Here is a 26,799-nt window from a genome sequence, read left to right on the forward strand (position 1 = left end):
CTGAATAACGCCTCGAAGGACACGTTCTGTATATTTTAAAAGGCAAGGAGCCGACGTACCGGCGCAGGAGGCTTGCCCTACAGCACAACCTGACACCTCCAGTATTGTGACTTCTTGGCGTGAAATTGAGTTCTGCTCCCCGTTCTCCGTCCGTGGAAGCTTCATCCTGGCAATGCTGCCGGTGCTGGCATCTGATTGCTCCTTCCGCTGTCTATCCTCGATTCCTGCGTCCAAATGCCGATGCACGCGTGCGGCGTACCATGTATACCACCACGTCTACGTCCAAGATAAGTACTACTGACTCCAGGTCATCTTCTAAGGTAGCCCAATTCTCAGCTATGCAACTCCCTCACAGGCCGAAAGCCATGCCTCCTTCACAACAATGTAATGTGTGCTCCAGGACGAACATCCCCCTTCGAGCTTGCACGCGCTGCAGAACAACTTCATACTGCTCAAAAGACTGTCAAATCAATGACTGGTCGTCTCACAAGTCCAGTTGCAGACGACCAAACTTCTTGCTCAAGTTCCATATTTCCCCCGAACACCTTCTACATCCTCCGGTCTGGCGAGTCCTGTCCGTTCCTGTTACCACTTCCTTTGCTGACCTCCATCGCGCGCTCCAAGTCGCTTTCGGCTGGAAGTCAGTACACAGCTATGAGTTCGGCGTCCATGACCCTGAGTACGAACCGATTGCCGGTGGAGACGAGCGTGTCTTGCAAGTGATGAAGAAGATCCAGACACTGACAAAAAGGGTCGACGATTCACGCAAGTATCTTCTACGAATTCTCGACGACGCAAAGTATGGAACCAGAAGCGTCGGACCTGAGCCAAGTGATAGGGCTCGCAAAAGTGCATGGGAGCACCCAAGAACTCCCGAGAAGAACGCTAGCCAGATCAATGTATGCGAAGTGTTAGATCGAGCACAGCCGAAAGGTATTGAGACTTATCTCCTTGTCTCTCCTTGATGGCCTGGCAAAGACTAACTTGAGCTCAGGTCTACATATGTCGTACACCTACGACTACGCCAACAAATGGGTACACGATATATCCATCGTTGGCATTGCTCCTGCGACGAATGCCATTCAGTGCATCGAGGGAGAAGGTCATGGTATAATTGAAGATTGTGGTGGTATACAAGGGTGGCAAGCATTGCTTGATGCTTATAACACCTTGACGCCAACGAAGAAGCAGTGGGAGAGGAGGAAATGGCTTGAAAAGCAGGCTCTCAATGCAGATCCCCAAGGTCTCTCGAATGGAGGAGACAGAAGGTGGGATCTAGACGAAGTGAATGCAAGGCTTGGTCGGATGGTCTGAAAGACGCCGCAATGCCTTGCCGCATGGAAGTCACTCTTGGGCTACCAATTTCACGTGAAAAGTCGAACGCGCCAAAGACGTAGCTTCCTGAAACTCGGACGTTCCTCGAGGATTTGGGAACAAACGCTGCTCGCTTACAAGATCGAGGCCTTTTAAAAGGGTTTCGCAACTCTTCTAGCAGGCCGCTCCAGGCCCAAGAAGGAAATGGTCCAAATATTAGACGCCTTGACGCGTACACTAGTCATTCATAACACCTCACAACTTGCACGGTTGCTGTGCTAGGCCCTGGCGCTAGAGCGGCCTCAACTAAGTGACAGACAAGTGTGTTATGCACGGCGTATGCAGAGCTAGGCCTTTTGTCGCCTCTGAGTGGCAGAATATGCCGCTCCACCGCTGGAGCTGCCTGTTCCACCATTCAAACAGGAAGCCAAGACTACTGCTTTCGGTCGTGGACTATGCTCGGCTGAATCGGTGTCCTCAGAATCTGCAAAACCCTTCAAATTAATTCGTCGCAGCTCAACCCTGCTTAAATTCCACAATTGACTCGATCTCTGCAATTCGTCCGAACCTAGGGTACATACGGCTGCCATGGGTCGGAAGAAGATTGACATCTGGGCGACACCAGCCGACCCACAAATAACCTGTAGACTACTCGGCCTCTCACCAGAACTTCGCAACATAACCTGGGAGTTCACAGTCAGCGTTGAGCCAGACTCGGACTTTACGGTTAGCTTCACAAAGCCAAGTTACGTCCCATCAGGACATAGTACGTGGGATTCAGCATCTGAGTACCTAGTCGATGTGCAGAAGGTGTATGCATCCAGAGTTCTCCTCTACACCCGCTCTCAAATGTAGCAAGAGCGTCGAAGCTCTTTGATGCGCAAGCGCCTCAAAGTAAGTAACAACCTCATCTTCGGAATACGAAATGCAGGGCAGCAAGTGACTTCGAACATCACACTTGAGAAAGTCGCGAAAATCGATTGTGCTTCGGTGACGCAAGAAATGTCTTCGGCGGTGCATGGAGAAATGACACGGCATGCAGTATCTGACCGGTTTGAATATAGCAAGCACTGTGATGAAAGATTGCTTGTTCGCGAATGTCAGACAAGATTCTGGTTGAAACATTGGCAGTCTCAGGTGGTTTTCGGGACTTTTTTGTAGAGATAGTGACCCTTTGGAGCTTCGAATCGGGCTGCACCAAGAATTTTCATCCGCTTCTCTCGCATTCACGTCTGTGCTCAGCAGCATAGTTGTTGATTGTTGATTGGATTAATCACATAATCACTCACAATCACAGTGATTGTGGTTATGATTCCCGGCAAAATAATTGTGATTATAATCACGCAATCACTTCCTCCGACGAGGATGTGTCTTTCTAGGCTATATTAGCCTTCTAAACAAGGCGATAAGCTCGCTGTATATTGGCATCCTTAATATATAAGTTCTTCTAGGTATAAAGTATATTTATTGCCTACCTAGGTAGAAATAGTACGTCGCTCCTTTACTAAAGTAGGTCTAAATTATGCTTACTTAGCCTTAGGCAGGCTGCTTGCCCTAGCTTACCCTAATCTTGTAATTATAATTATAATTATATAATTAATTACTTACAATTAGTTGTAATTATAATATTTAGTATGTAATTGTAATTAATTAACAATTAACAACTATGCTTAGTAGTCCTATCTTAGATCTGCCTGTAAAAGCTTAGCATTTATAACAACCCGGACTTTACTCCTAATATAATCTCTAGTAGTACAGTTAGAAAGACAGGTTAAACCGTTATGCACCTTCCGGTAGACTATAGCCTTAGGGCGGTGCTAGGGCAAACTCTATCCTATCTCCGTTTTAGCCCCTTACTATTTAAGCGCAAGGAGGTTTTTAGTATAGTAGGTAGTAGGCTCTTTCTAACTACTACCTTTACTACCTTCTACCTTCTACCTTCTACCTTCTACCTTCTACCTTCTACCTCTAACTATTCTATATCGGACTACTACGCGACTAGACCTATATACCTATATACTAAACTATACTAACCTCCTTACGCTAGCAAGGGTCTAAGGACAAATGTGCTAAATCTATAGTATTATCCTTATAAAAATAAAAGATTACTAACTAGCGTAGAATACTATAATTTGATATATATATATTATAGCCCTGCTATTTCTAAGTTATTCTATATATATAATATTTAAATACGACGTATAGTTATAAAGAAAACAAGCAATCCTTACTACGGGTAGATATACGTATACGACGGATTGTTATAGAGCGCTGCTACCTAATATCTAATATAGGAAATATACATATCTATAACTAGGAGGTTGTAGACCGGCTATTCCTAAGTACTGTTTATATAAGCCATATATCGAGAAAATATATGCCTGCTATCTGCTAGCTCTTAAGCGGAGCTAAGCTAGGTACTCGTAATAAGACCTTCGGATCTCGATAAGTAATAACTCGGAGGTTCTAGAATAGCTAATTCTTAATTACTTTAATATAAGCTATATTTGTATAAAGCGTAGTATTGTTATATTGTATCTAAGTAGCGGAGGTTATTTAGCTAGCTCGAGGCTAGCATAAAAAGCTAGTATAAAAAGCTAGTACCGAAAGCTAGCACTAGTATATTGTCTACTAATATTCTCGGTTATATACTAAGCTATAGAAGATCCTGCGTATAGGCGGCCTTCTATAGTCGGCCTTCTATAGAAGGCTTCTTGCAGTCGACTTCCTATAGGCTATCGTTTGCCGCGCTTAGATAAGCAAGCTCCTAAAACACAGTCTTATTCGGCTTCGGATACGGGTTAAGGCAGACTTACTCTATATATCGTATATCGTATATCGTGTGTCGTATGTCGTATATCGTGTATCGTATATCGTGTGTCGTATGTCGCTATTAGTAATTTAAAAAAAGGCCTCGTTTATACGCTCTTTATTTAAGTAGGCCTAAAGGCAATAGGGCTTTGCCGTTTTAAGCTACGGGTATAATATCGGGCTGCCGCCCTTCTTCTTCTTCTTCTTCTTCTTCTTCTTCTTCTTCTTCTTCTTCTTCTTTATTAGGGCTAAAGAGGCTATACGTGATTGGCATGTAACTAGACTAAGTAAAGCTAGGGTCTTAGTGCCTTAGGCAGGGCTTAGTGCTTAGCAATAGGCTAACTTGCCTACCTTCCTCCCTCTCCTCCTAGCTCCTTATCGAATACTACCTGTACCTACTACTACCCTATCTACCTGCTAACAGACCCTTCTTATACAGTATTCGATCTACCCTTTAAGGGTAGCAGCTAGATAGTCCTTATTTTAAGCTTTTAGCGGTATAGCTACGAACAAGACTAATCTAACTATATTACGCCCGAAGAACGGGACCTATACGTACTATTCTATCGAAGTAACCGTACCAATTATTAAGCAAGGCCTTCTATACGGCCTATTACACTGAGTTAATTATACTAGACTAATATCTACTAATTCCGCTATATCCGTATCTTAGGGGCTAATAATACATTATTAGTATTACCCCTTATTATAATAGCCGGCTCGTTACGAAACAATAACCGTACTGCCGCTAGTAGCGCTAGCAACGACAATACTAGTAGCACAGTGCCTACTAAAGTGCCTACTAGAGCACCTACTAAAGTGCCTCCTACCGAAGAGCCTACTATAGGACCTGCTAAAGAAGAACCTACAATTCTAGGTAACGACCTAGAATTGCCTGTCGACGACATTCTTAACAATATTGTTAACCGTCGATATAGCTAGCTAGCCTTTAGTCCCTAACTAGTAGCGAGACTTTAAGAAGCTACCTAAAACAGGCTTACTGCCTTGCGTTAAGAACAATAGCTAAAGGATAATCTTCTCGAGATTCGCTGCCTCTAGGAATCTCTAACAACTACTGCTAAGCCAATAGCAGGACCTTCTTTACTACCTATCTAAAAGAAGGATGCTAAACTCAAGGACTGCACTGTATTTAATAGCTCTAGTCGGAAGCAGTATAACGACTACATTCGTAACTATAAACTTAACTAGCGCAACGCACTAAGAGCGCTACTAGACGACTATTCCTTAGTCGTATACGCTATATAGTACATCAATAGCGACCTAAAGCGTATATAGGATAACTATTTCGACTCCCTTAATAACTAGACTGCTGTTTAGTAGCAAACCTACAAAACTATTATACTAGACACCCTTAGAAACCCTATACTAAGGCAACAATACGCTTAGGACCTGTATCTTCGAGCTAAATAGAAGACTAATCAATCGGCTCGCTTATTTAAAGCCTATTTAAAAACCCTTAAAGACGACCTTCCGCCTAAGACTAATTCTATATAGATCTCCGAGATACGCCTAAAACTTAGATAGGAGCTTATCCTCGAATTGGACCGTCGCCGTGTGTTCGAATAAGCTAATCTAACACGCATCTAATTCATAGTCGAAGTAGAAACAGCCGAACGGGCTATTTAGCTCTAATAACGACTAGAATCGAGGATCCGACTAGCTAGTACTAACCGTAGCAACCGTAGCCGCGGAGGAAACTAAGGTTCCTACTAGGACAACAATGCTAACAATAGGAATAGTAACGATCGTAGAAGAGGCCGTAGCCGCTAGCTATATAGAGGAGGCCGCGATAGGGGCCGTAGAAGGGGCTCGTATCCCTATAATGCTAACCGCTCGACTAATAATAGCAGTAATAACAGCTACGGCAATAATCTCCCGACCGGATTGAAGTGCTTTAATTGTAATAGTACTAGCTATCTACTAGGCTAATGCGACAAACCTAAGGACTAGGCCCGAATTAACCGTGCTTCCGCTAAGTATAGGAAACACCTTTTAGCCGCTAATGCTATCCTAGTCGGCTCTTTTAATAGTCGAAAAAAGAGTAAGCGCCGCACTAACTATTAGCCTTGTGCGGCGTAAGACTATCGACATTGTACTAGCTATAATACGCTCCTGCCTTATATAGGATACGAAGGGCACTACCTATTAAACTAAGGTTATACTAGATCTAGGAAATTCAGTTAGTGCCCTTATTAGCTATTGCCTAGCTAAGCAATTAGACCTTCGATAACTGCCGAAGACTAACCTACTAACCCTTGCTTGGTTTAATAACGCTCGGCACTTGACCTATAGGGCCTACTATATTCCTATAGCTCTAAAGGACGACCTCGGAAATGAACGCCTACTAGACTTCACTGCCTACGTAGTAGATATAGACAACCTATATAGGGGAGCTACTATTGTTATTAGCAACCCTATTCTTAAGTACTACGCTATAGCTATAGACTTAGGCATTTAGAAGTAGCGATTTGGAATCGCTAGGAAAGAGGATATTAAACATATTAATATTAGCGAGTGCCCTAACGATATTAGGGTCCTGTTTATTAGCAACCTAATACTAGCCTCCGCCTTAGCTAATCCGACTGCCGATTTGCTCGGTAGTAATAACGATAAACCTGTGCCCCCTAATAATCCTAATTAGCTTGCTTATATACTAGAGCCTATCCGAGAGACCTATATTAATGTATTTAAACACTACCTAGCATCGACATTGCCTATATTTAAAGAGACGGATTATAAGATTGATATTATAGAGGGTAAAGAGGTCCCTTTTAGACCCCTCTATAACCTTAGTAAGCGAGAGCTTGCTATATTACGTAAGTACCTAGAGGAAAACCTAGCTAATAGCAGGATACAGTATAGTAACAGCCCTACTAGTGCCCCTATCCTGTTCGTACTAAAGAAGGATAGTAGCCTACGCCTCTATATCGATTATCGTAGGCTTAATGCTATTACTATTAAAGATCGCTATCTACTTCCTCTTATTAATAAGACCCTCGATCGCCTTTCTAGTACCTACTACTATACTATATTAGACATTAAGGACGCCTATTACCGCATTCGTATTCGTAAGGGCGATAAATAGAAGACAGCCTTTCGCACTCGCTATAGCTATTTCGAGTACTTAGTTATACTATTTAGGCTAGCTAATGCCCCTACTACATTCTAGTCCTATATTAATCGGGCCCTATTAGGCCTATTAGATCACCTCTATATAGTTTACCTAGATAACATCCTAGTTTATATACACTTACCTAATATTGTAGAACACTAGGCCGTAGTGCGCAAGGTCCTCGACCGCCTATAAGCCTATAGACTATATTGCAAACCTTCTAAATGCACCTTTGCTACTAAGGAGGTATTATTCCTTAGCTTCCTCGTATTAACCGAGGGTATTAAGGCTGATCCTAATCGGATTAAAACAATTACTAAATAGCCTATTCCTACGTCTATTAAGGAGCTTTAATTGTTCCTCGGCTTCGCTAATTTCTACCGCCGCTTTATTAAGGGCTATTTACGGTATATAATGCCCCTAACTAAGCTTACTAAAACCAAGGCCAACCCGTCTAGAGAGTTCAAATAGACTAACAAGATATAAGCCGCTTTTAACGGTCTAAAGAAGCGGTTTACTAAAGTCCCCTTACTATACTATTTTATACTAAGCAAGCAGATCCGTATTAAGACTAACGCTTTACAGTTCGCTATATCGGCTATTATGTTATAGCAATTAGATAAGGACTATTACTAGCACCTAATTGCCTTCTTTTTACAAAAGATAATCGATATAGAGCGTCGCTACGAGACCTACGAGCAAGAGCTCCTAGCTATTATCGAGGCCTTTAAGTATTAGAGGCACTATCTCGATAGTGCATAGCACACTATTTAGGTCTATATAGACTATAACAACCTCCGTAGCATTACTAAGGTTACTAGGGTTATAGGTCGACAGGCTAGATAGGCCGTCTACCTCGCCGGGTTTGATTTTAATATATTATATCGGCTAGGCGTAAGTAACCCTACTAATAGCCTATCGAGGCGACCTAATTACGATAGCGAAACTTAGTACATTAATTTATTGTTTCTAACCCTGCAGTATAAGATTGCTATAGCCCGTATTGTTAATAAGTAAGCGTAGGATAAGCGGACTTCCGGACCCCGCAGCGGCAACAAATACTATAGCGAAGTTGTCGTTCTTCTAGTGCACGTTAAGAAGGACGTAGATCGCTCGAGCTATAATAACTCGATTAAAGATATTGCTATCTATAGCGATAGCACTGCAGAAGAGGTTGTAGTAGTTCCGGCTGCTAGTACTATTAGATGCATATAATACGTACCTCGTTTAATAGCAAGGGTGCTGTTAAATAACCTTGCAAATAGGGATAGTTAATTGTTTATAGGTAAGCTGTTACGTGCTTAGTAGAGGGACGCCTTTGCTGTCGAGCGTATTAATAAGCTTATAAGTAGGCGGGCGACTCGATCTAGTAAGAGTAACAATAATTAGTCGATCGACGATAAGGGTTACTTAAAGTTTAAGGGCAGATACTATGTCCCCGCTAAACAATCGATTAGACAAGAGCTTTTAAAGAGGCACTATAATAGTAAGCTCGCTAGTTACTATAGCATAGAGAGGTCGTACGAGTTACTATCGCGCATATACTACTAGCCAAATAGTAAGCGGCATATAAAGGAGTATATACAGACCTATATAGTATACTAGCGAGTCAAAGCACTAAAGCACTTACTATTCGGCGAGTTGTCTTTACTCCCTGTTCTAAAGAAGCCTTTTGCAGAGCTTATAATAGACTTTATTACAGGTCTTCCCCCTACTAAGCGAAGAGGAAGCAAAGACGTCTTTAACGCTATACTAGTCGTTATAGACCGATTTATTAAGGGTGCTCGCTACATTCCTACTCGCAAGGATTAGACTGCTATTAATATAGTAGAGGCGCTATAGACTAACATCTTCTATACCTATTAGGGAACCCCTAAGGGGATCGTATCCGATCGTAGATCGATACTAACATCTTACTATTAGAGCGAGATTTGCTTGTAGCTAAGACTGAAGCATCGGCTATTAATAGCCTTCTATCTATAGACTAACGGTCAAACAGAGAGGCAGAATGCTACCCTATAGCAGTACCTGCGCAGTTACATTAATAAGAACCCCGAGGACTAGGTCAACCTCCTACAACTAGCTGAATTCGTATACAATAACAGTGTCTACTTATCTACTAAGGTCTCCCCTTATTTTGCTATAATAGGCTAGAACGCTGCCTTACTACAAGACCTATTTACCTCGCTCGAGGCCGAGCGTAAGGAAAGGGAAGCGCGTTAAGTACCCGAAATACTAGCGGCTATTAAGAGGGTTTAGAAGATGCGAGAAATCTATGCTAAGATAGCCGAGAAGTTAATAAAGGCTTAAGAGTACTAAAAGACCTACTACGATAAGCGCTATATACTAATAACCTTTAAGCAAGGCGATATGGTTATGCTTAGTATAAAGAACCTCCGCATCCGTAAACATCTATTACCTAATAGCAAAACAAGGCCCAAGCTCGCACTAAGATATATTAGCCTATTCCGTATTCGAGAGGCTAAGGGCATACAGGCCTATTAGTTGTAGCTCCTACCTTATTATACTATCTATAACACCTTCTATATATCCCTCCTTAAGCCGTACTACCTACGCGAAGGGGATAAAGCCCCTATAGAACACGAAGACATACTAGCGGATAGTAAGGAGCTATAGTCTATAGAACGTATCCTATAGTACCGGACTAGGAAAGGCAAGAAGGAGTACCTATTAAGATAGCAAGGCTATTCACCTAAATAGGACTTATAGGAAGCTAAAGGTTCCTTTAAGGACATAACCGAGTTGTTAGATAAGTATTAGACTAGCGTAAAGAACAAGAAGAAGGCTAAAAGCTTATAATGTTACTATTAAGGCCTAGGATTAATGCTACCCCTAGGGTGCTATTAGCTAACTAATTAGAGGCAAGCAATTGTTAGCAACAAGAGACAATGAGACTACACTACTATAGTGAACGCGTACCGAGTGTTAACAAGCGCGCTACGACGCGTTAATTAGTTACTGCTCTTTTAAAGACTCTACCTCTTATTCCTTTATTCTACCGAGGCCTCGAGGCCTAGGTAATCGACGAGAATACGCGCGCGCGTACGAATAACGGTATATTAGAAGATAGCTGGCGCGGCTATATTAGTAACGGTGTTGCGGAGTGTATTGCTATTTAAGAAAGGAAAGATACCGCTATATTAGTAACGGTGTTGCCGAGTTGTTATTAGTTAAAGAAGGAAATTAGAAGAAGGTAAAGTTGGCGCTAAGACGACTAGCGCCGCTATTATTAACATCACTTGCTACTATTACTGCACCTACGGACACAACCTTACCTACACTACGAGCCTAAGGCACCTTTAATTAAAACTTTAATCAAAACTTTAATTAAAACTTTAAGCCGCTTAAAAGATTAAGCGACTAATAGACTAACTAACTAAGGGCAAAACTATAGAGCTAAGCTAGCCGGGGTCGATCTTGCGGATAATAGGTTACTCCTCGATCTATCTAACCCTTTAAGCGAGGCGAACCTCTACTACTATACTTATAATAGCCTTTACCTATAGAAACTAGAAGAACTAAGTTTTTTAAAAAGATATAATTAGTTAACACTTAAAGGCTGCCAAACCTAACTAATTAGGGCTAGTAAAACCACGACAGTAAATAATAGCCCTCGTAATAATAAGAACAAACCCTCGGAAGCGGACAACTCTCGGAAGCGGACATTGCTAGGTCTTTTAAGAGTAGACGCAAAGAACTCGATACGATATTACTTAGAACGGAGGCAGTGCTATAATACCTCGTACGTCTACCTATTATAGTAGGGAAGACGCGCTCGTATTATAATTAGTCGAAGGCCTTTAATTCTTATAGATATATATTACTTTATAGTTTATTATATATAGAGATAGCGCAGTTAGAGTTGTATATTGTGTTGTTTAGAGGTAAGGTTTAATATAGTTACATAATTAGGTAGTTAAGTGTTTAATTTAGCGCGGGCTAAGCAGCTTATTAGACTCGCTAAGTTAGCGGCAATAGAGGTCGTAAAACATAGGTAGGCTACGAGGGCGCGGCCTTTAGAAAGGAAGCGTATGTTAGGGCTAAAGAGGCTACACGTAATTGGCATGTAACTAGACTAAGTGAAGCTAGGGTCTTAGTGCCTTAGGCAGGGCTTAGTGCTTAGCAATAGGCTAACTTGCCTACCTTCCTCCCTCTCCTCCTAGCTCCTTATCGAATACTACCTATACCTACTACTACCCTATCTACCTACTAACAGACCCTTCTTACATTCTTCTTGCTCTTAGCTTCTTCCGCCTCGTATCTAGTACTTATATTTAGTACTCGCATTTAGTACTCGCATTTAGTACTCGTATTTAGCACTCGCGTCTACCGCTAATATATCCGACGTCGACCTACTAGACTCCGACCTACTAGACCTACTAAGTGCGCTTTCTAGCCTACCGCTAAATCTATACCCGAATAAGTTGTCTAAGCTATTATCTAAATTAAACCTAGATTCCGAGGCAGATGCTAGTATATAAGCCGCGCTTAATATAGACTAGCAACGTATCGAGGTAGACCGCTAGATAGCTACTAATAAGGAGGCTACTAGCGACGAAGAGGTACGTAGAGCGGCTCTATTCTAGGCGGTCGCTAATAAGGATATATATAAGGCGGAAACATATAAGTAGGAGGATCTTAGCGATAATAATATTGTATTAGAAGAGGCGGAAGAGGCTCCTATCGAAGAAGATAAGGCTATCGATCCGTTTAGTAATATAGAGAAGGATAATAGCGATAAACTCGTAGATAAGGAAAATGCGGAGGATACTAGCGTAGTAGCTCCGCGCCGCTAGACTTGATAACAAACTCGACTCGTAGAAGAAGCTACTACTACTATAGGTTGTCGACGCGGCGGACGTTTCTAGCAAAACCGGACGACTCGAGGCACCTACCGCATTCGTAGTTAGCGTCGTACCCGCGAGTAGAAATATACTAATATCTTCGGAGAGATAAAGCGTACTAAGCTGCTACCTAAGCAGTAGATAATAATATTTAATAGCTATAGCGAGAAGCTAAATAGGACCTATCGCAACTATATCCGCTAGTCTATAGCTACTCTTAAACATTTAATAGCTATAGCGAGAAGCTAAATAGGACCTATCGTAACTATATCCGCTAGTCTATAGCTGCTCTTAAATATAAGTATGTCTTCTCGGCTCGAGTTATTCGTAATAAGCTAAAGAAGCTCGTTAGTAAGCAATTCTTTAACTAGTACAATCCGGAAGATTCGATAAAGGATATTAACCTACTAGAGATATATAGTATTATCGAAGAGACTACGCCGACCTAGGTTGATCTTCTATATAAGCTGCTTCTAAACAAGAAGATTCTAATCGGCAAGGAGGATAGTCTGCTATATAAGCAGGATCGCCTCCGTAAGCGTATTATAGTAATAATATAGATAGCTGTCCGCTCGATCTCCCTAAAGAAGGCCTCGATTTTCGGCAAGCAATTCGGACTATACCTAGTTACTAGCGGCGTACTATACTACGTTATTAGTGTTATTAACAATATAGGCCTTTCTAGTGCCGCTCGGACGATTTAAGTGTTAATGCGGAAGATAGAGGCGGTCTAGGATTAGCGTATCGTTGTAATAGCTCGAGATAAGCGGAGTTTTACGGTATACGACAACCTCGTAAAGCAGAAGAACCGCTAGGGCGTCTAGAAGTAGGGTAACCGTACGGAGATGCTAAATATAACTACCTCCTATATCGGTATTAACGAGCGTATTCTAGTAGAAGGTTTAACTAAGGATATAATTAATTTAAACTCGGAGCTTAGCTATAAACACATCCTAGAGAACCTTGCCTAGAACGCGAAGAATAGAACCCGAAAGCACCTCTCGTTATACTATATCGACTAGGCTTTAGGTATTATATTTAGACTAGAGCTAAAGGGTATGTTCGAGGATTACGATTTCGAGGCACGATATTAGTCGACTATTACGGAGAGTGTTAATGTAGCGATAGGAATTAGTACTTAGTATATCCGCCTAGGTACTAAAACCGAGCGCTTAGTATAGCTATTAATCGATATTATAGATCCGGAAGAAGCTACCGACCTCGTACTAATAAAGCTATTAATAAACGATAAGGTATCGATTGCTAGATCTAAGGAGGTTCTAAAGGATATCTTTATCTATAATATATAGCTCGACGAGGATAAGGACTTCGGCGATCGGGATTAGAATCGAGATAGGAAGGCTCGTTTGTATCTAATTGTCGGAGACTAGATAATATATGCCCGCTTTAATAGCTACTAGGCAGAAGGCGTCGAGTTAGGGCGCCTATACGACTAGTACGATTAGAGCGTTATCGTACCTAGCTAGCTATATATCTATATAAATAAAGTATACGGCATCGTTAAGACGCACTTCGATAAGAACTCCGAGGAGGTATAGCTTGCCTATTATTTAGCTACCGATGCTTTATTCTATACGATAAAGGGTATTAGTAAGAAGAACCCTAAATACTTCCTTATCTTAAATCTCCTATATCGTATATTCCGTAGCCGTATTACTATATACTTCTAGTATAAGATAGACCTATAGGGTTTATTAGACTATATAGTAGATAAGTCGAAGAGTCGTATCGAGGTGCTAAGAGCCGCTATCTCTAACCTCGAGCCGGAGCAGTACCTAGAGATTGTCGAGAATATCTAGAAGAAGGCATTTACTAAGGAGGCATAGTAGAATAAGTATATTAGCGAGGATAAGGTCCTTATTAAAGATGCTAATTATACTACTATATATCGATTACTTATATAGATCGAGGAGCTTATAACTATACGCACCGCTATCTATAAGATAGACGTTAGTTATTTATAGCGTATAGTCGACTACCTTATCGTTCTATTCCTTAGAACGAACTAGACTAATTATGCGAAGCATATGCTAGAATTCCGCTAGTTGCTAGAATAGGAATAGCTATTACGCCGAGTATTAATAGCTATTTCTATCGTTAACCCCTCTAGTAAGCAAGGCAAAGGTATCGCCGTAGATAAAGAGATTAAGCTTATTAATAACGACCTAACTCTAGATCTAAACTACTTTAGCAACTCGACCTATAATATAGCCGCTATCGCTCGTAAGAAGGCTAGTAATTGCCGCGTAGCTCGAGTACTAAAGAAGATGTTTATATCCGCGATCGGTATTAAGGGTACTAATTACTATACTAATAAGAACGCCGTAACCGATATACTAAGTATAGCCGACAAGCTGTTCCGAGATAGCTTCGTAGAGCGATAGCTAGTTAGCAAGGATACTAATAATAACTGTACCCTTTCGGATAACATTTAGTAGATTAGGATTAGCAAGCTAGTACTAGCTATTAAGGCTCTAAACGAGGCATATAGTGCCCGCTCTCGAGGCGTAACCTTAAGCACGAGCGAGGTAGGTAATAATAGCGTCGATAGTATCGATAACGCGGATACTCGTAGCTATAGCCCTAACGGATATAGCGGAGATTATAGTCTACTTAGTGCTAGAGCTATTAATTAGGCAGATAAGCTATATATAGATACTAATAGCTTTACTTAGCTAGGCGACGGTCTACTACTAGCAGGATATGTCCGAGTAGTATTAGGCAGAGACGACGATAAAAATAGCGATAGTAGTAGTAGCAATCTCGGCTTCTTTACTATAGCTAGCGGTATACTATACGGGGCAATACTCGCAGATCTAGATATACTATAGTCTAACGATACTAATCGTAACCTAGTTTACGATACTAGTAATGCTAGCGCTAGTAGAATAGACGATTGCGACGACCTAATACTTATATATAGTGCTATCTAAGAGACCGCTGCTACTACTAGCCGTTTCGATTATACCGAGTATTAGGATCTAGACTAAGATTATAATAAGGCTATTATAATAGCTATAGCTATAGACTAGGGTGTTATAGCGATTAGGGATTAAATAAAAATAGCTTTTATATTCGGCATATTCGGTGCCTAAGTATATCTAATCTAATATATTTATTATTTAGCTCTCGTTAATAGCTTCTAGTCGCTAGCCTAGCTTCTAGTCGCTAGCCTAGCTTCTAGTCGCTAGCCTAGCTTCTAGTCGCTAGCCTAGTATATAGCCTTAGGCACTAAACTAGTAGCGGGCGGCTATTGCGTTAAAAGTGCGGTTAGCGGCGAAGTAGTAGCGGTAGACTAGAGTGCGCGCCTAGCGGCGAAGTAGTAGCGGTAGACTAGAGTACGTACCTCGTCGGGGGTACTTATAAAGTCGAAGGGTTTAGCTAGGCGTACGATAATAGCTTAATAGCTAGCTAGGCTAGGCGTACGATAATAGTTTAATAGCTAGCTAGGCTAGGCGTACGATAATAGTTTAATAGCTAGCTAGGCTAGGCGTACGATAATAGTTTAATAGCTAGCTAGGCTAGGCGTACGATAATAGTTTAATAGCTAGCTAGGCTAGGCGTACGATAATAGCTTAATAGCTAGGCGTACGATAATCGTTTAATAGCTAGCTAGGCTAGGCGTACGATAATCGCTTAATAACTAGCGTTACTCTAACTAGCGGTTAGCGGCGAAGTAGTAGCGGTAGACTAGAGAGCTGCGTCGGCTAACGAGCGTAGAGTACATTCTATTATCGTACCGAAGAGCTTTTTAAACTAGCTATAGCCTAATACGAAGTCCTTACCTATGCCTCTAGTCGCTAGCAATTCTAGCCTTAGGTATTAACTAGCAGTAGTTAGCGGCTATTGCGTTAAAAGTGCGATAATATATAGCTGTTATTGTTGCCTTGCTATTGTAGCGTAAATAGCGCAATCCTATTAGTAGAGGCAAACCTTACCTACGATACGCTAATATAGACCTACGCTTCCTAGTTTAACTTCTTCTTCTTCTTCTTCTATATATACTAATATACTAATATACTAACACCCCTAGCAATATACTAGCTATCGGCGTATATAATAGTGTCGATACCTCTTTGTCGTATATAGGTAGCTCTATAGCAATTAACACTATTCCTTACTAGTTCTACGGCTTGCTACCGATAGAGCCGCTTATCTAATAGTTAAGGTTCCTCGGCAGGTAGTTTATTTAGTCCTTCTTTTAAGGTCTCCGATAGGCTTTACCGACGTAAGACGTTGCGAAGGCGACTCTCCTAGCGAGTAGGTGCTCCTAGCGAGTAGGTATACTATAGCTTTAGTAGGCGTCGACTGCGCATTTAACCGAAAGAGCATAGTTTTATTAGAATATCGCAGTCTTAGTGCAAACTATAGAGGTCTTAGATAGATTAGCGGAGGTAAAAACTCTTTAGTAAGGTATACCTATAATGCGGCTAACGGTCTAACTCGGTAAAAACTCTTTAGTAAGGTATACCTTAAGTAGCGGCTCGATAGCGACTCTCCTACTAAGTAGGTTAATAGGTTCGTAGTATTGCTATAGGTCTAACTCGGTAAAAACTCTTTAGTAAGGTATACCTTAAGTAGCGGCTATAGGCTTCCTACGTTCGGATTCTTTATAGGATAATATACGCGTATCTAGTTAAGTCGACGTAACGCCTTCGTTAGGACTATTAGTTATAATAACCTTAGTCGTTGCGTAAGGGCCTCTAGTATACTTAAGCCCGAAGGCGCTTAGTCTTAGTCTTAGTCTTTACTACTATACGACTGTAGTACTACTATACGACTACAGCCCTTTACGTATTAAGACTACTATTCGACTATAGTGCGTACCGATCCGAAAGCGTATTAAGACTGTTATTCGACTATAGTACGCCTCCTTTTCTATTCTAGTAAGCGTATTAATATTGCTATACGACTATAACGCGCTCGACAACCTTTTTTTTCGCGGTGTCTCTAACACTTAGGGCGCGGTTATACTCTATTATTGTCTAGGTACTAATAAGTGTCGCTTTAGCAATCGCTATCGTATTTCGCTTAATAAGTCCCGTCCTATATACCTTGTCTTCGGTTATACGTACTATAGTTAGTAATAGAATGCGTTAATTATTACGTATTACGCGTAGCATATAGGCTATATATAATGCTAGTATACTTCGGAGTGTGTGCTTCTACAGCCGCTTAGTGCCGCTAGTTAATTAGATCCTCGGACGCTACTGTTCGTTTTCTCTGCCTTGTATAGTAACTAGTTATCGGAATAATCGTTCTAGGGAGAGTCTAAGCAATAGAGGGCGTTAACGTAAGAGGGCTGTCGTAGCTTCTCGAAGGGTGCTTTTATAAGCGCTCGATATATGTTATCGCCCTATATATCTATCCTTGCTATATATATTATAGTGTAACAGTGTCTGTAAGAGTATATAGTACAATAAGTATAGTGCTAGTCTCGCTAGTCTAGCTAGTAACTTCTCGCTAGTAACTTCTCGCTAGTAACTTCTCGCTAGTATTAGTAACTTCTCGGGTTTCGGAGGCAGTTCTTAGTGCCTAAGGCGGCCGTCGTTATCGTATTAGATACTTTTGTTAGCGCTATTTACTAGAAATGCGCGCAATCGGCGTATCTCGCTATATTAGTAATATACTATTATAAAAGTCGTAAAAGTCGTAAAGTCGGTATTGTAAATGCGCGGAAGGAAGCAGCTTTAACGTTTAATCCTACTAATTAAGCGCTCTACTATACTAAATCCGGGGTCTTAGCGGGACTCGGCATCCTTATCGCTTCCTCGAATTTACGCTTCTCGCCTAGCTCTTATATACTATCGATACCTACGACTATCTATAAACCCTCGTCGCAAAGAATATAATAGAAAAGCCTACTTAGCGAGCTTATAAGGACACGATAGAAGAGCCTGCTTAGCGAGCTTATAAGGATATAATAGAAGAGCCTGCTTAGCGAGCTTATAAGGATATAATAGAAGGGTAGTAAGGAAGGACCTTATTAAATGCTAATTCTAGTGCTAATTCTAGCGCTAGTACTAATTCTAGTATAGGCTATAGCTGGTTTATTATACGCTAGCTCTCGTAGAAGCAACTTAACTAGGCATTATACGCTAGCTCTCGTAGAAGCAACTTAACTAGGTATTATACGCTAGCTCTCGTAGAAGTAGCTTAACTAGGTATTATACGCTAGCTCTCGTAGAAGCAGCTTAACTAGGTATTATACGCTAGCTCTCGTAGAAGCAGCTTAACTAGGCATTATACGCTAGCTCTTATAGAAGTAACGCGATCGAGCGTAGTATTACGGCTTACTTTTCCGGAGATAGGATAAGGACTTAGCGAGCTTATAAGGATATAATAGAAGGGTAGTAAGGAAGGACCTTATTAAATGCCAATTCTAGCGCTAATTCTAGTGCTAATTCTAGCGCTAATTCTAGTACCAATTCTAGTACTAATTCTAGTACTATTTCTAGCGCCAATTCTAGCGCCAATTCTAGCGCCAATTCTAGCGCTAATTCTAGTGCTATTCTAGTGCTATTCTAGTACTATTCTAGCGCTATTCTAGCGCTAATTCTAGCTTAGGCATCTATCTCTTCTTACGACGAGTTAGGCTCTCCTCGAGTAGGTTCTCCGGTAGGATGTCTACGCTAATAAGAGCAAGGTTCTCTCGTGCCTTTAGAGTAAGCGATAGTATACGACGCGGGCGATTACTGCTTATAGCCTTACGAAGAGCAGACTTAGCGACCGATATTAGAGTGCTATAATTACTATCCTCGTCCTCTTATTAGCGCCGGCAGCGTAGTGTCCGCTATATTAGTATACGAGTAGATAAGGCCGTAGTACTATTATCCTAGATTAGATCTCCTATACGCTTGCCTTTCGCCTTTAGTTAAGACTAAGACTGCTTCCCCTAAGTCTTAGCCTTCCGATTGCCTACGATAGCCTTCTTTACTAGCGATATATTAGCGTCGCGAGACTTATTAGAATCCTGTTATAGCTAGCGAAGACGATTCTAGGCTATAGGCGGAGGCTAAGTTAGTAGGTCGCCGGAATTGCTATTATCTACTTCTATCGTATCCTCTAAGGCCTTCTTTCGCTCGGCCTACTTACGCTTCCGCTCCTCGTAGTACTCCTACTAGTCCGTAAAGGCCTAGCGAAAGCTATAGTTAATACACCGAAGGACGTTACCGAGCTTTAGCTTACTACGAAGGTTATCGCCGCTAGCCTAATACTAGTTATCGAAGTCTAGCGCACTCTCTAGCATTTCCTCTCTATTTATACTAGTCGATTCCTCTTCTACGTCGCTAAGCGCCGGGTACCGTATTATATTATAGAGGTTCTATATATATCGGTCCTCGATAAGAGTATTCGATAGAAGAGTAAAGAAGTATATATTAAACCGGCCGCTAGCTTCGTTAGCCTTCTAGTCGAAGAACTTCTATAGGTATAGTAGTAAGAAGAACTGCTTAGAGCCCTTATGCGGTATAACTAGGGCTTTCGGTAGGCGTAGTACCTGTTTATTCTATTAGAATACCGAGTCTAGATCGTAATTATAGATAATGTTATAGCAATCCTTACGATCTAGGGTCTGCTTAGGATCCTATAATCGGAGCTCTTCCTAGTATCGCTTATTAAGGATAGTACGTAGGCATCGAGGCGTCGCTATATACTAGCTATTAAATAGCAAGCGGAAGATGTCGGGGATCTTATTGCGCTTCTCTATATTATTCTTAGACTAATTCTTACGCCTAGGCGTATAGGCATTAGTATTAGCATTAGTATTAGTATTAGCATTAGCCTTAGCCTAGGTTTCTAGTACAGCTTTGCCTATGCCTATGCCTCTTAGAACGATAATAGTATCCTCGTTATCCTAATCCTAGTCTAGGTCCCTATTAATATCTTTACTAGGAATCTCGGTGTTACGTAAACCGCTTAGTCGGATCGGCTAGTATATAATAGCACCTTATGCGAGGTGCTTGTATTAGTCCGCATTAGCCGGTCTGCTATCTCGATTAATAATAGAGGCATAGTTAATACTATTCGGAATACGCTTAGCTATATCGTCGATATACTAAGGGAAGAAGAAGATAGTATACGACCGCTATCCTACGCTAAGCTTACGACTAGTACGACTAGCTCGCTATATAGCATCGTTAATGTCCTTAGTAATAGGCAGTTGCTATATAATAACGAATTTAATATCGCTAATATTAGTGCCTATAGCGATCGCTAGTGTACTAACTATAATGCGGGTTAATAAACGAGCGCTAGGCTTCTTAAACTCGTTATATCGGAGATCCTTGTCGTAATTAGCGATGTATACGGTATAGAAAGCGACGACTTTGTACACATTGTAGCCGGCATTGTTCTAGGTATACTTCTTAGTTAGATCTTCTTAGCCCTCTATTAGCTAAATAAGCTACTAACGTAGAATATAGGTTAGCTTATTAACCTTTCCCCGGCTATTAATAAATACGATCGCCTTGTCGATATTCGTAGGTATAGCTTGTCTATTAGTTACGGCCTTCTTTAGCAATAGGTATAGTAAGTCGAAGTCGCTACGATACTTCTAAGGAATAGTCTTAAATATATATATTATATCGATCCGGTCGATACTCGTACGGATAACCTTAGTCTTAAATGCATCGCGGCTATTAGTGCGAAAGCCTCTATACTTTAAGACGAATTCTAAGGTCTCCTATAATATAGTCGCTAAGGTACCTAGCTATAAGGTATTATTACGGAAGAGACTACGAAGCGTATAGATTTAAGCGAATTCCTCCTAGAATTCCTTCTACTTATATACTAAGTGCAGTTTATCGATAGTAATAAGGCTAATACGATCTCTAATCTTCTTAAAGACCTCTCGCAGTTCCGGCGTAGACGCTTGCTCTAGACTATAGAAGATATAGTAGTAGTTACTAGCTACGATATTATCGTATATCTTTAGATCCTTACGCTTAGTCTCTATAGAGATTATATAGCAACGTACGAGCTCGACATTATTATATTCGGTAACTACGCCCTACTAGTTTAGCGCCCGTATTGTCTAGTTAATATCGGCCTTCTACTCTTTACCTAGGCGATTTAGAGGGATAATCTAGATATTAATACGACTAGTTAGTATTATATACGCCTAGTATATAAGACTCTTACTACCGCTAGTCTTCTCGATTATTATAATATCTATACCTACGAAGACGACGTTATAAAGCACCTCGTACTATAGGTCTAATAGGCTATATCCCTTGCTAGGATAAAAGGCATCTAATACCTACTATAGGCTATTCTTAATAATATTCCGCTAGAAAGGCATTGCCTCTCGTTCTAGGCTAGCATCCTATACTAATATCTAAATCTCTTCGAGTATATGCTGTTTTATATCCTTAGCGGCTTTCTAGAAGTATACTATCTTCTGCTGCGCTATATCTAGAAGCGCTAGCTTAGCCGACGACTAATTTAGCTTCTAGCGAGTATAGGCTTTGCGAGATAGTAGAATTAGTATAGTCTAGTTTTGTGCGCCTTACTTCTACTATTGCTTCTTCTACTATTACTAGGGATTATTGAACTTCCGGCCTACTAGATTAATAGACTAGCCTTTCTAGTTAGCCTTCTGCTTGTTACGACCCTTCTCGGGCCTACGAAGGAAGCTCCCTCCTACGAAGTAGACTAGATCTAGTACGGCAATACGAGGTACTAGTAACTCTAAATCCGGTACTAGAGGCTAGCGTAGATATATAGTGAATCTAGGCTTAGGCTACTAATACGGCGGCTCTTGTTTAGTATTTGAGTTAGCTAGTATACAATCTAGAGCCTAGGTACGAAGGAAGCCGCTGCCTCCGAAGATAACTAGATCCGGCGTAGCGATTCGAGGAATAGGCAAGTCTGCTATATTATAGTAAATATAAGTCTTGCCTTCTTCGAAAGCTTCTACCTCTTCCTATTCTAATTCTATTAACGGTCCTATATCGCGCGGCGGTCCTTAACGAGCGGTAGTACGTATAGATTAGCGACGGTATATACGCTATCTACGGACTATATACTAGAGAGTCTAGCCTTTAGCCTAGCGCTTAGCCTAGCGCTAGCGGCGGTGCTCTTAGAAGCGGATATAGCCCTCGAAGCGGTTAGTAACAATAGGCTCGTCTAGATCTTAATATATAATAGGGTTGCTATCCCTAGTAGCGAGGCAAGCCTACTAAGGAGCCTCGATAACTTCGTCGGTATCTATATTATATAGCGATCTGTAGTTGCGCTATATAGAGCTTTATAGGAGTGTCGAGGGTATTAGATATATATATATAATACTAGAAACAGTAACGAAGGTATTAGATAAGTATATACGAAGTTGCGCGAAGTTGTACGTATCTAGTAAAGCGTATAGACTAAGAACAGCCGCGTTTTAGCCTAGTCTACCTAATAGGCCTTAGGACCTAATAACGCGATACTTTTACGCCTAGTAAATACTTAGAGGTTAGAGAGCGGCTAATTCTAAGGGTCCGCGTATCTCTCCTTTATTGTAAACGGTAGTTATTAGTATCGCTATAGAGGCAATCCGGACGCTGTTCGTATAGCGTTTCTTAAGAAGTAGTGTTTTCTAATTATTATTTCTATAGCTTTTACTAGATTTATATACAAATAGATAACTTATTGTCTTCGTATATAGACGCAGGTATATCCTTATATATGCTAAGCCCGTATTTAGGTAGTTATTGTACTATTTAACCTATTCTATATATATATAACGCTCGAATAGCCCGCTTTGCGACATTTGTCCTTAGGCTCTTCTACGAAGACTTCTCCTATATACTAGACTATATATAGAAGAGCCGAGAACCGATCGACGCTAATTGTACGTAGGTTAGGTAAAGGAAGGTAGAAGGTAGAAGGTAGAAGGTAGAAGGTAGAAGGTAGAAGGTAGAAGGTGGAAGGTAGAAGGTAGGATAAAGTCTACAAGAAGAGCCTGAGAAGGAGGTAGACTCTATCTGCAATTTGGCACTACGATCATGAGTGAGCTTTCACCTCCACCGTAATGAACATCACCAATTCTACTGTACAAGACCGTCAAGGGGTGTCACAGACCTTGCAAAGCGATATGTGACCCAAAACCGATTGTCGATTGATAGTCTTGCAGGCATTGATCATGAAGCACAATTGCTGGGCTGCATCCAATCCCGGGAACGCGCTGAAATGCGGCACCATAAAACGTCGCCCTTTGCTTCGGCCTCAAGACACGGTAGTCTCCGCCGACCTCTCACTCTTATTATCAAGTTCCTCTCTAGCTCTCAGCCGCTCCTCCCTTTCCTCAAGCGCCGCATCGCGATCCATCCTCAGCTCCTTCCTCCAAACTTCAAGCGCCAACATCCTGAGATCCTGCGTACCTACCCTTTCCTCACTCGTCAATCCATCATCCTCAACATCAAAATACAGCGCCCAAAGCCCACTATCTCCGTTCTCCTCCACCGCCACAAAGCCCTCCCAACCCTGGAAATTCAATCTCCGATCCGTCTTTGTGACATCAAATGGGCCGACAAGATTCGGCTCAGCTTCGTCTCGGACACCATATTTCACTTCATGAGTTTTGCGATCGACGTAGATCCAGTTGAGAAATGGAGGGTCGTGGGAGATGGTTGAGACCATGCCTTCGCCTCTTCGATAGCCTTGCTGGCGCCAGACTTGTTCCATGTCGTGAAATGGGAGGAAGTAGCCTGTGTAAGGATGTGCTCCGGCTCTACGGAGTTGGCCGGTTGTGTCTATCCATAGTTTCTTGTTGGCGAGAACGATTGAGGCACCGTCGAATCGGGCACTGTAGTCGTTGTGGTTGAGGAGAGTCACTACGAGATTGTGCTTTCTACCTCGATGTTCTTCTCGTTGATTGTTTCTCTGGCCATGCCTGATGGCTTCGGTTGTGCCTATAATTGCTGGACATGCTACCACGGCGGCTGAGGTTTGCCACTCGTCAGTGTGGGGTCGATGGCGGTGGGATGGATGGTGTTGTCACTCACTTAGAATTCCCAGGACCATTGCAAAAACGTTTTGTTGGCAGTTTGTGCGAACTCATATTGAACGATCGATCTGGCGAGGCCACAACAGAGCTTTGCAGCTTCTCCATACTAGCGTCCAAAGCTCTTGCCTCACTGTGATGAAAGCACTTGGTACGATTCAGGGCCGACTGCGTAAGTGGCAAACCTTATTCCGCGGAGTGCCCCAGATGCCGATCTGTTACGGAACAAGGAAGGAACAGCCAAGGGGCTGGCTGACTAATGGAGGAACGGCTACCTCTGTAATTAACCTTCCTCTTTTACCTGATCATCCACGATAACAACTTCATAACACGATCACTAATGTATCGCCCAAATGTGGTAAGGTGATGTGCATGGCGAGGCGTTTGCAAGCACGCAAGATGTACACACGCGTGTCCCTGGGGATTATTGGTACGAATTGTCGGTGAGATCGTCATCGTCATCGTCTGCTCAGAACTCTGCGAACTCAATCGCTGTGCCTGGATTGGAGAATGCAGCTGCAGTGAAGCTGGAGGATGATCTAGATAGCCAGTAGAGCTGATGGTGCGTACATGTTTTCACTACGTAGAAATGCTCCCGGGCCATTGTCCCTAGCTGCAAGCAATGAGCGATTGTTCCAGCAGGAATGCGTTTCGACGGGTTGCCATTACAATAGACCAATTGTGATATCTCCTTTGATTCTTGCTGTCAAATGGATCTCGATATCGATGTCGAGCTCGATGTTGATTCTCAAGCTGTTCTTCTTCTCCTCCTTGCCGACCTGGATTGGGCTCACGTTAGCAGATGTCGCGTGCTGGAAAGATTCTTGACCACTGACCGTGGGGCTATCATTTGGCTTGTTCCTGCCGCCTAGCACATCACCCTTGGCTGGATCTGTTTTTGCCAGATCACCTCCAGCACCGCCTGGAAGATTCTTTCTAGATGATTGTCAGTATTGTGCTGGCCCACGTGAAGCAGAATAGTCTCACGTTGCATCATTGGCCGTCTTCAGTGTGTCTGCCATTCTGCCTGCTTGCCAAACTGGTTTCCAGAAGTCTTGCTTATTGCCGATGTTGGAGCGTTTGGTAGGGTCGCAAGGATATTGGTGGTGAGAAAATGTCTCAATATGTGCTTCCTGCACGATGAAATGGGGGCGGGGTGGATGATCTGCGATTGATCTAATATGCAAGCTGGAATGGCCCAGTTGAGATTAGGCGGCTCTGGCTCCTGCTTTGCATCGTACCGCGGAGACCCGGCATCTCGAACGTGCTTGCGTTACGACGATGCTTGGAACCAATAGCCGATGTCTGTGGAGGCCTTCCAAGCGGCTACAGCTGCTGATGAGAAGTGGATCAACGCTATGTGTTTGGCGCGAATGTAATCCAACAAAACTCAATGCGACTTTGCTGCAGCTAATGGCACAGCTGCCAGCCACTTTCATAGCCAGTTGTTTGCGTAACAGTTTGCATGCGAAACCAGTTGTTCAGTAGTAACGTTCGAGAGCGTGGATGACTATTGCCTGGGAAAGGCCTTTTGTGTTGAAATCTCTCAATCCTCTCCTACAGCCTTTGCAGTCCGCGACCTGGAAGAGGTTGAGGCGAACTCGGCCTCTGTGTTAAGACCTTCACGATGAGCGATGATCCAGCATACTTCCTAGTTCCAGCTTCGAGTGGTCTCTGCATACAGCTCAAGAATGGCACAATTTACACCGCAGAGCCGAATGGCAGCGACGAACAGAAGTGGTTCATTGAGAAAGGCAATGAAGGCCAGATCGCTTTTCGGAATGGCAAAGATGGCCAGTATCTGCGTGGCGTGAGTGGCGGGAAAGGTGCAAGAATCGTGACAGGCCAAAAGCAATCTTGGAGTCTCGAGAGTAGCAACACGCCCAATGCTTTCTGGTGTGTCCCTCTATCATGATCGCAGTCGGCTCTTGCTGATAAGAGCAGGATCAAGTGTGTAGACTTTCCCAACGCATATCTCTGCAACAGTTACGGCAAATGGTCGATCAATAACCTGATATACATGTGGGCTCACGAGGTGAGTCCGGAGTCATTAACCCAAGACTTTGACAAAACGTTGACGAATTTATCTTGCTCCAGTTGCGTTGGACGCAGACGATGTTATGGTACGTCTCGGACTTCGGTACCTGGGAGGAGCACAAGAATTCGAAGCCTGGGTTTGATCCAAGTAAGCCTGGGTTCTCCGAGTTAGCAGCGAAGGAGAAAAGTGTCGAAGACAAACAGAAGAAGCTTGAGGCATTGGAGAAAGAACTCGCAGAAAAGCAAAAGCAACAAGAAGCAATGCAGAAAGAGCTAGAAGCCAAAAAAGAGAAGCAGGAAGCTGAAGCAGAAGAATTGCAAAATCAGCAGAAAGCTGCCGAGTCAGCGAGTTCGACCAAAGCTGAAGAAAGGGAGAAGGAACTTGCTGAGAAGTTGAAGGAACTCGATGCCAAAGCAAAAGAGCTGGCCGGTAAGGAAGAGCAGCTGGGCCAGAAGAGCAAATCAGCTGGCAAACAGAACTCGCCAGGTGTTGCCAATGGAGGGCCAGATGAAAAGCAGAAGTTGGAGGACCGCGAGAAGCAACTTGCTAAGAAGGAGATTGAGCTTGAAGAACGCGAAGCAAAACTCAAAGACAAGGAAGAGAGTCTTCGAAGCCAAGCTGCATCGGAACC

General features: G+C 42.4%; 5 protein-coding genes across 5 annotated transcripts; 3 read left to right on the top strand and 2 right to left on the bottom strand.

The window, feature by feature from the left end:
• Positions 1-234: 234 nt before the first annotated feature.
• Positions 235-1,597, top strand: MYCFIDRAFT_88137 (uncharacterized protein; the record flags this gene model as incomplete). Its single annotated transcript, XM_007928478.1, has 4 exons — positions 235-248; positions 356-389; positions 525-933; positions 995-1,597. The coding sequence occupies 4 exons, from the start codon at positions 235-237 to the stop codon at positions 1,312-1,314; spliced, it is 777 nt and encodes a 258-aa protein (XP_007926669.1). The 3' UTR covers positions 1,315-1,597.
• A 305-nt stretch (positions 1,598-1,902) lies between these two features.
• Positions 1,903-20,124, top strand: MYCFIDRAFT_174889 (uncharacterized protein; the record flags this gene model as incomplete). The annotated part of the gene is made up of 7 exons (XM_007928479.1): positions 1,903-2,139; positions 2,170-2,386; positions 2,419-2,451; positions 2,478-2,573; positions 2,612-2,681; positions 10,163-10,186; positions 20,115-20,124. The coding sequence occupies 7 exons, from the start codon at positions 1,903-1,905 to the stop codon at positions 20,122-20,124; spliced, it is 687 nt and encodes a 228-aa protein (XP_007926670.1).
• A 3,228-nt stretch (positions 20,125-23,352) lies between these two features.
• Positions 23,353-24,066, bottom strand: MYCFIDRAFT_38706 (uncharacterized protein; the record flags this gene model as incomplete). Its single annotated transcript, XM_007927581.1, has 1 exon — positions 23,353-24,066. A coding segment is annotated over one exon (714 nt), but the record flags the coding sequence as incomplete, so codon positions are not given.
• Positions 24,067-24,599: 533 nt separating this feature from the next.
• Positions 24,600-25,152, bottom strand: MYCFIDRAFT_81681 (uncharacterized protein; the record flags this gene model as incomplete). The annotated part of the gene is made up of 4 exons (XM_007927832.1): positions 24,600-24,669; positions 24,800-24,909; positions 24,967-25,066; positions 25,118-25,152. 4 exons carry the CDS (start codon positions 25,150-25,152, stop codon positions 24,600-24,602), a joined length of 315 nt encoding a protein of 104 aa, XP_007926023.1.
• Positions 25,153-25,713: 561 nt separating this feature from the next.
• On the top strand, positions 25,714-26,615 carry MYCFIDRAFT_211346 (uncharacterized protein; the record flags this gene model as incomplete). The annotated part of the gene is made up of 3 exons (XM_007928480.1): positions 25,714-26,026; positions 26,075-26,165; positions 26,228-26,615. Coding segments are annotated over exons 1-3 (747 nt in total), but the record flags the coding sequence as incomplete, so codon positions are not given.
• Between the last annotated feature and the right edge of the window lie 184 nt (positions 26,616-26,799).

The sequence above is a fragment of the Pseudocercospora fijiensis genome (assembly GCF_000340215.1).
Source record: "Pseudocercospora fijiensis CIRAD86 unplaced genomic scaffold MYCFIscaffold_4, whole genome shotgun sequence".
Lineage (NCBI taxonomy): Eukaryota > Fungi > Ascomycota > Dothideomycetes > Mycosphaerellales > Mycosphaerellaceae > Pseudocercospora > Pseudocercospora fijiensis.